This window comes from Lutjanus erythropterus, chromosome 5 (assembly GCF_056507025.1).
Source record: "Lutjanus erythropterus isolate fLutEry1 chromosome 5, fLutEry1.hap2, whole genome shotgun sequence".
Classification (NCBI taxonomy): Eukaryota; Metazoa; Chordata; class Actinopteri; order Lutjaniformes; family Lutjanidae; genus Lutjanus; species Lutjanus erythropterus.
In genome coordinates this window covers 11,564,436-11,577,500 of record NC_139321.1, presented here as the reverse complement: position 1 = coordinate 11,577,500, position 13,065 = coordinate 11,564,436, and the positions used below count along the sequence as shown (strand labels likewise).

Genomic DNA, 13,065 nt, shown 5'->3' with positions numbered 1-13,065 from the left:
TGGTATATTGTTGTCAAATTTGTGTCATTGTACTGTTTTTAAATATGTACACATAAGCCTCTAGGTTTCCTAAAATTAGATTAAAAAGCAGCAGTATGTTGCTTACCTTAACGCAATGTAATTGTAACCCCTGTATCATGATATGTATCGCCAGATTCTTGCCAATACGCAGCTCTGGTAAACTGAATATGTGAAGTGTGAGAGTGTTAAATCTGACGGGTGGGTAGTGGGGTGGAGCAAATTGTCAATTATGGCTGGTGAAGATGAGTCTGCTTTACTTTTTCACTGCTTATAACTCTGTTTTTGCTGTTTCACTTGTAATGTTATGGCGCTATGAATAGTGTTAAAGTCTCTCTGTCTCTCTTCTTTGTTTACTCCAGGTCAGCCTACCAAATGACTCCAGCTGTGTTGAAGAGATTTTGCGGGTATGTTACACACACACACGCACACACTCACGTACACAGAATAATGGCACTGATTATCAGCTGTTTTCTGTTTGCTCACAAAGACCTTCACCTCTCTCCCGAGAGTCTGGTTTTGAGGAAAAAAGGACGGGAGGAGGAGGAGGAGGGGGGAGTGAGAGGAAGGCAGAGGGAGAGAAAAGAAGGAGATCTGTTGGCTCAGGTCAATGATTATACAAGTTTTTGTTTTTGACGGATGACTTCATGCAGAAATCTTTTCCACAATTTTCTCCCCTCCTTTCATCTCTCTTTCTCTCCATCCTCCTCTTTTCCTATCTGCATGTCATTGAAATTACATCAGGCAACACGTTTTTTCCACCATTCCCCCTCTTTTCTGTCCTGTCGTGTCCTGTCTTTTTGTTTTGTTGCTGTGTTCCTTCAGAGCAATGTCAAAACAGAAATGTTTTCCCACAAATCTTCTGGCTAGTCAGAAGATTTGCAGCTGCGGAGACAAGGACCTTCTCTGACTGCTTTATGTCCAGTTATCTCTTTCTTTCCTCACTCTGTCTTCCTCTCTATTTGTCTATATCTCTTCTCCCTCCTTTGTCAAGTCGCTCACTGCGCTCAGCCCTCTCTGTCTGTCTGTCTCCGTCTCTTCATTCCTCCCTGCCCTCTGTCACTCACCTCTTTCTCCCTTTCACAAATCAATATGCTGGCCAACAGGCTGTGTGACAGATAGTGTGCTGTGAGCTGCATGAAAAGCCTTTGTCAATAATATCGGTGCAGTATTGAATCCAGTCTGTGGTTTTTAGCCGTGTCAAGTGGAAAGATCAGGGAGTTCAGAATGTGAGGTGAGGTGAATCGGAGCGGAGGCCCGTGGTTCATTTTCCCCCTTTCTGTGACGGCACAGCTACAAGAGACATTGTTGTTTTGGATGTTTTCACAATTCAAGGTAACAGTGTGTATCAGAGATATTGTGTACAGAAGTAAAGCTGCATGAAACTGACTTCAAACTGTCATCCTTCAAACCTTTAAAAGACTTTACTTGTCAAGAATTTGGACCAACTCATGACATAAGAAACCACAGTCTCTTATAGATAATACCAAAACCAGTGCAGGGCAGAGCACTGAGAACCTATAGACAAATCTGTCCACCACTTTGTGCGTTCCTGCCTCCATAATCCACTCATCTTCAATCGCTTATCTGAAGTCGGGTCGCGGAGGTAGCAGTTCCAGCAGACCTCACTTTCCTCAGCCACGTTAACCAGCTCTGACTGGGGGATCCTGAGGCGTTCCCAGGCCAGGGCGGAGATACAGTCCTTCCACCTAGTTCTCCGTCTGCCCCGTGGCCTCCTCCTAGGCTGGATGTGCCTGGAACACCTCTCTAGGGAGGCGTCAGTCCTTACGAGATGCCTGAACCACCTCAGCTGGCTCCTTTCTACGCAAAGAAGCAGCGGCTCTACTCCGAGTCTCTCGCGAACGACTGAGCTTCTCACCCCGTCCCTCAGGAAGATGCCGGCCACCTTCCCGAGAAAACACATTTGTATCCGCGATCTCGTTCTTTCGGTCATGACCCAGCCTTCGTGGTCATTGGTGAGAATAGGAACAAAGACTGACCAGTAGATTGAGAACTTTACCTGGCTCTCTCTGGCGCTCTATCAGCACTGCCATTACTGTGGTGGCACATCATAGAGTGTTACTCTCTGTCCACTGGTCATGTTACTTAGGAAGTGTAATAAGTTACTTTTTACCTGTTACTCCTTTAAAAAGTAATAATGCTTTACTTATTACTTGGTATCAAAAGTACTGTAATTTGTCACATTACTAGTTATATTACTATGTTACTTTTGTACCTTGTTGTGCTCCAAAGTTGAAATGCTGACCCTGTGAACTGTTACACAAAGAAAGCTCTTTTTGTCTTAAGCTGTCCAGATGTTGACTGTGGTGGAAACAAAAGCCACCTGAGTGTGGTCTGCAAAATAGATTCCATTCCCACAGATTCTCTCTCTCGAGGAGCTGAACAAGCTCAAAATAATGACAACACTTTCACCCCTCGTGTGGTGAAAAATGTGATGAATGTGATGTCATTGGAATGTTATTGAAACAGTAATCTACAAGTCTGACAAACTTTCAGATTATAAGATTACCACACGAATGCTTACCAGCATTTCTTTTATATGAACGTGTTGAGCTATTCTTGTTGGGGATTTGTTTTCTATTAATACAGCCCATTTCTAAACTGGATTCAAAGTTCTTTACAACCATGTAAAATCCAGCAAGAGTCAACAGAACGCAAGGCATGGCACAACTCCTGCTACCAAGTGAACAGATAAATACAGAGGCGTGCACTCAGTAGAGGACAGATCTCCACCAGGCAACATATGCTGCAATGTCACCGCAACTGCCAGATGCAACCAGCAGAGATTTGCAAAGTTCCACCCACATTAACATGACCTCTACACGCGTTGTCCCGAGCTGAAACACGATCAGTTGTTGATCACTTGCAGCCCCAAGTGGCCGATTAAGAAGAACGAGAAGTCAGAGATAGAAGTACTGACTCATAGTTGCTTGTCTCAGCCAACCAGTCAAGTTGCAGTTTACATCCATGTCTGTCCAGACTCATATGTGTTTAGTGAAACCTTTGAAGGAATTTAATATGGAGCTTTTATACTGACCTGTAACTTTGAAGGAGTTTTTCATTTTATCCTATTAGATATTTGTGCGTCATTCTGTCATAATTACTGTTTAGTGACATAACAGTAACCTTGACCTTTGACCTTTTACCACCAAAATCTAATTAGTTCATCCTTGAATCCAGGTGGTCATTTGCACCAAGTTTTGAAGAAATTCCCTCGAGGCGTTCTTGAGATACGGCGCTCACAGGAATGAGATAACCTGAAAACGCAACCCCTGTGGCTACAGCTGTCGCTAGCATGGAGCCATTTAAAAAAAAAAAAAGAAGGTTTTTTCAAGGTTTTTCCAAAATTCTGAATCACATAGGTCCTTCAGCATATAGTCATGAATGTGCACAAAATATTGTAGGCTGAGCATTACTACAACATCACTAGTTATACAACCATACTACTTTTGTACCTTGTTATGCTCCAGAGTTGAACTGCTGATCCCATGAACTGTCACACAAAGAAAGCTTTTTTTTTTTTCTCTCTTAAGCCGTCCAGATGTTGACCGTGGTGGAAACAAAAGCTACCTGTCTGAGTGTGGTCTTCAAAATAGATTCCATTCCCACAGATTCTCTCTCGAGGAGCCGAACAAACTCAAAATAACGACAGCACTTTCCCCCCTCGTGTGGTGAAAAACTGATGAATGTCTTGTCCATAGAAGTCTAACAAACTTTAACTTTATAAGTAAATTTTGATGCCTGTTGACCTTGCATGTTTTAGCCCATCAGTTGTTGATCACTTGTGGGCCCTACCGGCCGGTTAAGAGGAGTGAGGAATCAGCAGTCGGTTAAGGTTTTCAAGAGGTTCTATTTAGTTTTTTTTCACAAATTCAAAAATCACCACAACCGTGAGAGATCATTGAGCATACAGTCATAAATGTGCACAAAAAATCTGGGTGCAGTAGTGCACGAGATTAGCTGCCCTGCTGATCACTCACTCTCACACACACAAGCACACACACACAACTGGTGGCATGATGCCTGGTGGAGATAAGATGCGAGAGAGACGATCCGCTCGTGCACCCAGTGGACACTGGGAGTTAAAGTACATTTTATGTGTTTGTGTTCAGATGTAAATATGGATAATACAGCTAGTAGATAACAGAATAAAACCACAGTGACATGTGGCTCTGTGTTAATGTGTGTACACGTGATGGAGTGACAGACTGAGTTAATTGCATACAATGGCAGTAGCAACACATTTATAGACACACACACACACACACACACACACACACACACACACATTCAGATGGAAGCACAGATACACACACATGCACACACACCATCAGGAGCGCCGTCTGTCAAAACACTGGAACTCTTCGAGGAGGGACATGATGATGTCAGAGAAGAGTTGCCTAGCAACGCACCGTATGTCGTCAGGCCAAGTGTGTTACGATTGCAGGGAGGGAAGATACACACATGCACATAGACTCAAACTGAGGAGTCTTCAATAATGTCGAGCTGCTCGGCTCACATGTGCACGCTCTCTTACCCACGCACACACGGAAAGATGAGTCATCTGATGAATGTGAGTCATCTGCTCCAGAGGGGGTGAAGAGACGCATGATGGGAAATTGTGATGTCGGTGACCTTTCAAGCCCCCTGACCTAGTGACCTGCAGCTGTGTGGCACGCTCTGAGAAGTAAGGGCTCCAGGAGGGCTTTTCTTTAAGGCTGAGGCTCTACCCAGAAACATTTGCTTCTGAAGAACCCTTTTTTTGAAGGACGTTGAGGTTCTAGACCTGGGGCTCTAGCCCTGGATGGGCTCTAGGTGAAACCCTTGGAAAGATCCCCCAGAGAGGGTTCTGGGTGGAACTTTTCACAAAGGGTTCAAGGTATTATGCTGGATTCTCACCACCAAACGAGTTCTGGTTCTTGAACCAGTTCCATTTAAGATTATTGGAACTTTGGTGCAATACACACAGAAAACTAAATATTCTAACTTGAACAAAAATAGTTCTTCAACCATTTTTAGCTCCAGAAAGAACCTTTTGTCAATTGGTTGTTTCTTCGAACAACCATTTAAACAAACCATTATTTTTCTTAGAGTAGTGAACTAGCCTGCTGTTCCACCATTTTTGAGTGGAACCATAGTAATCAAGGATGTCATCAGCAGAGGGTGTTGAAGAATCAACAACAACCTGTAGAATATGACACTCACTTTGGTCCCTGTGGATAACCTGTTATCTTTTAGGTACTGAACCAATTTATTTTTGGTGGAAAGAGAGATGCGGGAACATGGAACAGGATCAGTTCCATGTTGGTGGAAAAAGCCTATGAAAGGATTCCTGGAGGAACTTACAGACAGAGCTACCAGCCCTTTTTTTCCAAATAAGCTCTGCTTGTTACATGGGTTCTGTTCAAGATCGTTGGTATCTTGGTGCTGTCTATTGAACCAGCCCTCATTTTGACCAGTTTTGAGCGGAACCATGTTCAGAACAGTCCAAAGTTAGGTACCAGAACTCTGCCAGTCCCATGTTGGTGGACAAGGCCTGACAGGAACCAAAAATGGGTTCTCCTAAGGGGACAAACCGAAGAACTCTATGTTGTTGTGTTTGACACTGTTATTTCCAAGCGTGCAACTGTGTGACTGTGAATGTACTGTGTGTGTGTGTGTGTGTGTGTGTGTGTGTGTGTGTGTGTGTGTGTGTGTGTGTGTGTGTGTGTGTGTGTGTGTGTGTGTGTGTGTGCTAACTGATGTTTGTCGGGATTTTTGTTGCAGATCATTTACAAAGAAACTTTGGAGTGAGTCTGTGAGAGTGTGTTTTTGTTTTTTTTTTTGTATGTGTGTGACAAAGAGTGAATGAAAGAGTGTGTGCTTACATGAAAAATTAGCTGGTGGCTTCACTTTGTTTTGTGAGCAGATTTCCCAATACATGCAATACCTTTCCACAGTCCGTGAGAAAGAGAAACACTCAGTACCTAACAGATTATAGCTGTGTTACACACACATACACACGCCCTTATCTTGTTAACTAATTGAAGCTTCCACATATTAAGACTGGAATTCGACAGAGAAGACTGTATGATTAGAATAATTGAAAGGGGAAGCCGCTGCTGCTGTGGTGCTTAGCTGTAACACGGCCAACTGGAGTCAGCTTTTATTTTGGTAATTCAACGACTCTGCACTTAGTTCACTCTCAGCACACTGATCCCTGGTGTGCCACCAACTCCCCACGCTCCTCTCAGTTTATACTCTAAGTTATATTAAAGTCCTCTCTGATGGGGGACGCTTCAGCGCAACCTTGATTGAATGCTGACTCCACTCCTCTGCATCAAAGATGTTGCATAAGCAGTCCCTTTGCTCAAATTTGCTCAACTCTAGTCCTCATTGTTATTCAGTAGGTACTTTCCACATGAGGGCAGAGTTACATTTAGCGTGAGGCTTGTGCTGTATGTAGTTTGGACTGGTGCCAGAGATGTTAACGTATCAAATTATTCGTATTCATGTTATACAAATGTGTGTGTTTGTGTATTTAGGAGATGACGCATTCCTGGCCGCCTCCTCTCACAGCCATACACACTCCTGGGAAGGCTGATCAGACCAAGTTCCCCATCCCTAACAAGGTTAGTGTGAGTTCTCAGTCTGTCCACCATTAAAGGGATGGGTTAGATCATTTTGAAGTGGGGTTGTATGAGGTGCTTATTTACAGTCAGTGTATTAGCTACAGCAGAAGGCGGTCGACGTGTCTTCCATTTGGAGAGACAGTGGAGTACCAGCATGGATCTCTTAGCCACCTAAAAAAAATCAATATCACTTTAAGTGTACAAGAGGGGCACATTCAAACTGGGTAGTACTAGTACGGAAATTAATAGCACAAAAAAAACAAACAATCTAAATTAATAATTATTTAGGGCTGCAAGTATTATTTTCACTAGTGATTAATCTGCTGATTAGTTTCTCTATTAATTGATTAGTTGTTTAGTTTATAAAATATCAAAAAATAGTTAATATGTTGGTAAGTATTTCCTAAAATAAAAGATGATTTTGTCAGCAACCCCAAAATAATCAGTTTAATGTCATAAAGAGTAAAGAAACAAGAAAATAATCACTTTTAAGAAGCTGGAATCAGAGAATTTTTACTTTTCTTTTCTCAAACTTATTAACACATCATCTGAATAGTGATTAATCTGGTAACTGGTTAATAATCAATTAATTGTTGCAGCTCTATAATTTACCACAATTGGTATTTGTTTCAGTAATATGGTGTCAGCACTATCATTGCAAGAAAGTGACTTTTATTATTATTATTTAGGACTCTTGGAGGGACGTCCAGACTCTGTTAATGGAGCACTGGCCACTATAGTCCCACTATATATGAGACAAACATTGGTTTCTCTCACTTAACCAGTCTCCTTAAGTAAAAACAATGATTTTAGCTTACAGAGGATGGGAGTTTCTGATCTACCGCTGCCTTGATCTGTTAGCGAGTTGGTGTTATTGCGTGACTTTGGTCCGGCAGCTCACATGTTCTGTGATGTTAGGCTCTTATAACATTGGTTTCCCATCGGAAAAGGATGTCTAATGGCCAGGTAAAGTGGGGAAACTATGCTAAATATAGTGTGAACTTTTTTTTAAGTGGTTAAAAAACATTTTGCTGCTGACCCTGTCCATAGCAGGAAATTTCTTAGCTTCCTGCCCTGGCACCCGTGCTGCTTCTCCAAACTGTACTGTACTGTAGCTAATACCCCGACTATGGATGCAACCCCATTTTAAAAACTCCAAACTATCCCTTTAAGGTTTAAAAGTCCAAATTAATTTTGGATCATAACTCTGGTAATGTATGCTTCCTTAAGTGTTGTTATGTTCTCTACTCCTTCTCCTTTATGTGCGCATGAGTCAGTGAGTGGTGTGAAAAGATGAGACAGTTGAAAAAGCTTCACTTACTGTAAACTCCTACACTTCACTTACTGGTGTCTCATCATAAAACTAACTGCAGTCTGTCACTGAGAATCTTCAGTCTGCTAATTAGATCTGATTCATAAATTCACTGCGGCAGTGATTGCTGTGATTGAATCAGATTACTGTTGCCTCATCCTGCGCAGTGGCACAAGTGACAGCCAATGAAATTAAAATGTTAATTAAGTATCGCATGTTTAATTCACTTCCTGCGAGGAAGTGGACATGGAGAGAGACACTTCTTCTCTGCAGAAGTCTGAACTGTCGCTGTTCATATTTTCTATATTAAATGGTTGAGTACCACTTTCAACTAAGGCACCCTTTATAAATGTCTTTTAAAAGTTGTGAGTAATTACTTTTTTAATTGTCAATAAATCTAACGCTTTACAGTTGAGAAGCATTAATAAAAACACATTTTGGGTTGCCTGGTTGAGAAATTTTTCTCTGGCTAGTTGCCTTCCCCAGTAGGACATTTGATTCGTCTTTTTAGTTCATCGGGTAAAACTGAAAGTCAATTTAATAATAAGGCCTAAATTATTAACGTCAACATGCACAATTGCATTATTAACTTATTACAGTTATAGATGATGTACTGACTTTTGCTTTAAGATTACTAAGACATATGTAAGAAACCTGTGTCCTTTATTATTAATGACTTATATGCATTTATAACAGCTATCCTGATGGATTATTACAATCTCACCAGTCAAAGAGATTTTCCACAACCTGGTGATTTATAAAGCATTAATAAAATGATTTTTTAACCATCTATAAAGCATTAGTTGCAACTTAAAAACCCATCATCAAACATGGTCACACCAGAAACTGGCACAGTTTCAGAAATTCATCCTCTTTGCACAATATTTGGTTCTGGAAGCTTATAAGTGATCTAGCTAGCAAGCTAACCACTAGTCTGACACACAGGGAGTAACAGTCAGCCTCTGAGTCCGCAACCTACACAGCAGGCCAGGGCTCATCTCCCCACGGACAAATGTTCCGCCAAAACTAGCAACACTATTTTGCAAAGGTACCATCGCTGCATGCAGGACTTAGCACCACTCAGGACGATTATGATTGGTTTAAAGTAATACAAACAAGGTAGGGTGTTTTTTCCTCTATTCTGGAATTTATAATGGATTTAGCCATCCAGCGCTGGCACAGTGCTAAAACAAAATGTGGATCTAGCTATGTGAGACTAGCTGAATGCTAACAGTTTACCCACTGGAAACATGCTAACACCTAGTTAGTCAAACCCACTTCAGGTTAAAAACTTTTTTCATCTTCTCTTCTAAAAACTTGGTATTTTGTCGCTGTTTCCTGAAAACAGTGTGGTAACTGTTTCAATCAACCACTCATGGATCACATTAAGCAACAGTTTTGATTCAGACTCATGACTAGTGTATGTGTTTGCATATATTGTATAAACAATTCAACTAAAAAATACAGAAAGAAAGAGAGTTATAAATGTGCATAAGATCTGAGGAATCCAAGCAGACATGTAAAAGCATTTCAAGAGAAGAATAAACATAACAGTGACAACCACATACTTGACTGGAGAACAGGAGCTAAATGTCAAGATGGAAAAAAGAAACACAACAACAAAATGCATGATTGTTAAAATTCACCGGTGCAGTGTTTTAGTGGCATATTCTTAAAGGGATAGTTTGGGTTTTTTGAAGCAGGGTTGTATGAAGCACTTGTGCTTATTCATATTCACTGTTATACCTACAGTAGAAGTGGATTGATAGTTTTGAGAAGTAGAGAAGAACACCAGCACAGAAGCAAAGCAATGTGCTGCTGTGGACAGGATCAGCAAAAAAATATATTTTAGCCACTTAGGAGAAGGGTTAGAGAACGGATCAGAACCGTGGTGCAGACGTCAATCAACCTATGACTTCTGTGTTTTAAAAGCATAATTTGGATTTCCAGAAGTCACACAATAATGCAAACAAACTAATAGAACCAGTCACGGGTTGGGCACTAACTCCTGTGCTCCATGAGGTAAAATGACTGATTTTGCCTATGGAGTTTGGTTGGTTTAAAAAGCTTCTATAGTGGCAGTTTCCCCTCAGAAAAGGCTGTCTGACAGTAAGCCAAAGCAGTGAAAATGTTGTAAATACAGCGCACACTTAAACTGATGCTGATTTGTTTTTTTAGGTTAACCTTTACAACTGTGCATCAAATAATCCAAATGATCTTTTTAAGTCAAATCTCAGATCCTCTTTTTGCCAGAGCAGTGTAAATCAGTATGAGACATTAAAGTTTTACTTAGTTATGTTTTCTAGTATAAAACAAGAGAAAACTTTCCTGTTCTTAGAAAACCAAAATAGAAGTGGGTTCTTAACATGAACACTGATAACAACTCTGCCTGAATCCTCAAAGACGTCGCTTACAGAAAGCCAAACTTCGACAGAAATTTCAAGGAAATGACACTGTAGCACCACCCACACTGTTTGTTTGACAGGTGATGTTTGAGGAGTGAAGAGCAGAAACATGACAACAGTAATCAACAAAGACTGAGGCACAATAAAAGCAGGGACTAAAGAATTGCCACTTCTGAAGATGGATGTTGGAAAAAATCTCTCCTGCTCCTACAAAAATGCTTTATGACACCTTGTAATGTAAATAGCGGGAATATTCGTCACATTAAAAGCAACATAAATGTTATATTCAACATTTATCTCAGAAATAGCAGCAATGTTCAGACTGAAACAGCAGGTAGGTATTTTTTCCACTGCAGGGTGCTTTTATGAATCACTTTTAATATGCAAAACATCACATTGGTAATGTCAAAAGAAGCAGCGGTGTAAACACAGAGGCAGTGGATCTGACCCGGTGGTTAATGAATTAGGAAAGACTGTTGTGGCGCTTTCAGCCCCCAGCGTCACACTAATCCTGCCAGAGAGTTTTTAAGAATGAGGTGGAGCGTCGGCGCGGGGAGATGAGAGGATCTGAATCCTGTGTAATGGCATCGTTGTGCTGCTGTGAAATCAATAATGACATCTGTTGGTTTATTCATTCAACTCATCGCCCTCTGGCTTCCTCTCTCCCTCTCTCCGCCTCTCCAGGAGTCGCAGCATGTGACCTCGGGCTACGGCAACCAGAGTAAGTTTCCCAGCATCCACCCTCACCTACTCGCTCTGTGATAATTAACGCTGCTGAGGCCATAAAGGCAATACCACCCAGAAGAAATGTGAGAAAAGCAGCTGATGTTCAAATGAATTCATCGCCACGGGAGCACAATAGTCTGAAAACCTCTGCTTTTATCTTTCTGTGTTCATATAAACAAGTAATCAGACAAACATGATTGTACACAAGCGGCTCAATTGGTTTGATTGATTGTGGAGTCCATGTTTTTTCTTATTTATAGCAGCGAGGATACTCGCACGTAGAAGCACAGACTTTGTCACTCAGCATTTAGATTTGGGAACTGAAACACACCAAACTGTGATTTGCTGCTTTTCATGGACAATTACACATTTGGGTCATTTAGTACAAAGCTCACACTCAAGTGGTGAGTGGAGCACAGACGGTTTATCAGGTGTGTTTGAACTCATAACAACCAGTTAGAAGAGAGCAACGTGGATTAAATGTTCTGTCACATTATATGTAATATTACACTGCAATATTGATACATTACTGTACAGTGGATTGTTTTATTTATGAGCTGAAGGGCAAAATTTCATTAAATTAGATAACAATAAATGCATGGTGTAAATACAGTAAGGACAGATTTGGCCTCGTGCATGAATGTTTTTTTTTATTCTTGAGCAAAGCGACACGAGGAAAATAAGAAAACTAATAATTAAGTAATAGAAAACTATTCGTGATATTCTGATTTTATTCTTGACATTGCAACGACTTAATTCTCAAGATGTCAGTTTTATTCTTAATATTTAAACATTGGTCTCAACATTTTGACACTATTCTTGACATTCAGACTTTTTTCTCAACAACCTTTCAACTTCATTGGCATGATTCAAATTTTTAAAAAAGAAACTCTTTATTTTCTCTCATGCCTGGCATTAATACTGAAAGTTCTACTTCATTCTCAACATTTTTATTCCTCCTTTTTCTTTTCTTACTGTTGCCCTAAGACTTTTTTCCTGTGAAACAACTGTACAACTTTTTCCCAGATTTGATATATTTAGTTACAGTTTACTAACTGACACATGAATCGATAATTCATGATATTGATGCAAAAATGCAATATTAGTCACTGATTTACAACATTGTCCGTGTCTAAAACGACGAGACATGTTGAAAGGACCGCTGCCTAAACATGCATTTAATATATATGTGCAGCACAATCCAGACCAGTCGATAGGATCTTGTTTGTTTCATGATATAAAGCACAGCGTTGCCCAATTCTGGATTACAGTAGTTCTGGCTCACATCAGATCATCAAAAGCTCCTCTGAACTGGTGCTCCTCTGTTAACCTCATCTTGTAGTGTTTTGAGATGTTTGTGATGTACATAAAGCTGAAATATTTCCCCACTGGCAGGTTTTTCTCTCTGAAGAAATACAGCTGACTGGAATATAAAATGCAGTGAACAGGTTCTCTTCTAAAAGTCTGTGTATCCATATTGGAAAACAAATCACCACCCCGAGTTGTTACTGGCCAGAACGTTTCAGTGTGAATTTTATCGTATTTTATCATATTTGTCTTGTGTTTTTACCCAAACTCCTGTTACCAAAGCAAAGCAAAAGCACACACACACACTAATGAAATAACAGTGGAGCAGAGTGTCATGTTTTCCAGTGTGGCAATAGTAACACACATCTACAGTGATTTGAGACTGGCTGCATGTCAAACAGTAATCAGTATCAGCCCAAGACACATGCAAAACACTGATACTTGACTGTCCTCTGTTGTGTTGCAGAGCGATGTACTGTATCAGCTAACAAGCCTGCTGCTAAACCACCGACTGCACCACAGAAGTCGTGAGTATCTCTCTCCCTCTGACACACACACACATACACACTCACACACACATAAACGGAGAATTTCTGACCCGCTGCTGCTGATTTTGCCTCAAGGTAAAATTAAGCTTGACTCTTGGATGAAATTCACTGCTGGT

At 40.7% G+C, this 13,065-nt stretch overlaps 1 protein-coding gene across 2 annotated transcripts in view; it reads left to right on the top strand.

Annotated features, from left to right (window-relative positions):
- aff2 (AF4/FMR2 family, member 2) overlaps positions 1 to 13,065 on the top strand; it is a 199,190-nt gene that overhangs the window by 104,630 nt on the left and 81,495 nt on the right. For both annotated transcript variants that reach the window (XM_084718806.1, XM_084718804.1), the window contains exons 5-8: positions 381 to 425; positions 6,564 to 6,650; positions 11,052 to 11,088; positions 12,868 to 12,928. In XM_084718806.1, coding sequence (XP_084574932.1) covers positions 381 to 425; positions 6,564 to 6,650; positions 11,052 to 11,088; positions 12,868 to 12,928 — 230 coding nt within the window. The remainder of the gene's footprint in view (positions 1 to 380; positions 426 to 6,563; positions 6,651 to 11,051; positions 11,089 to 12,867; positions 12,929 to 13,065) is intronic.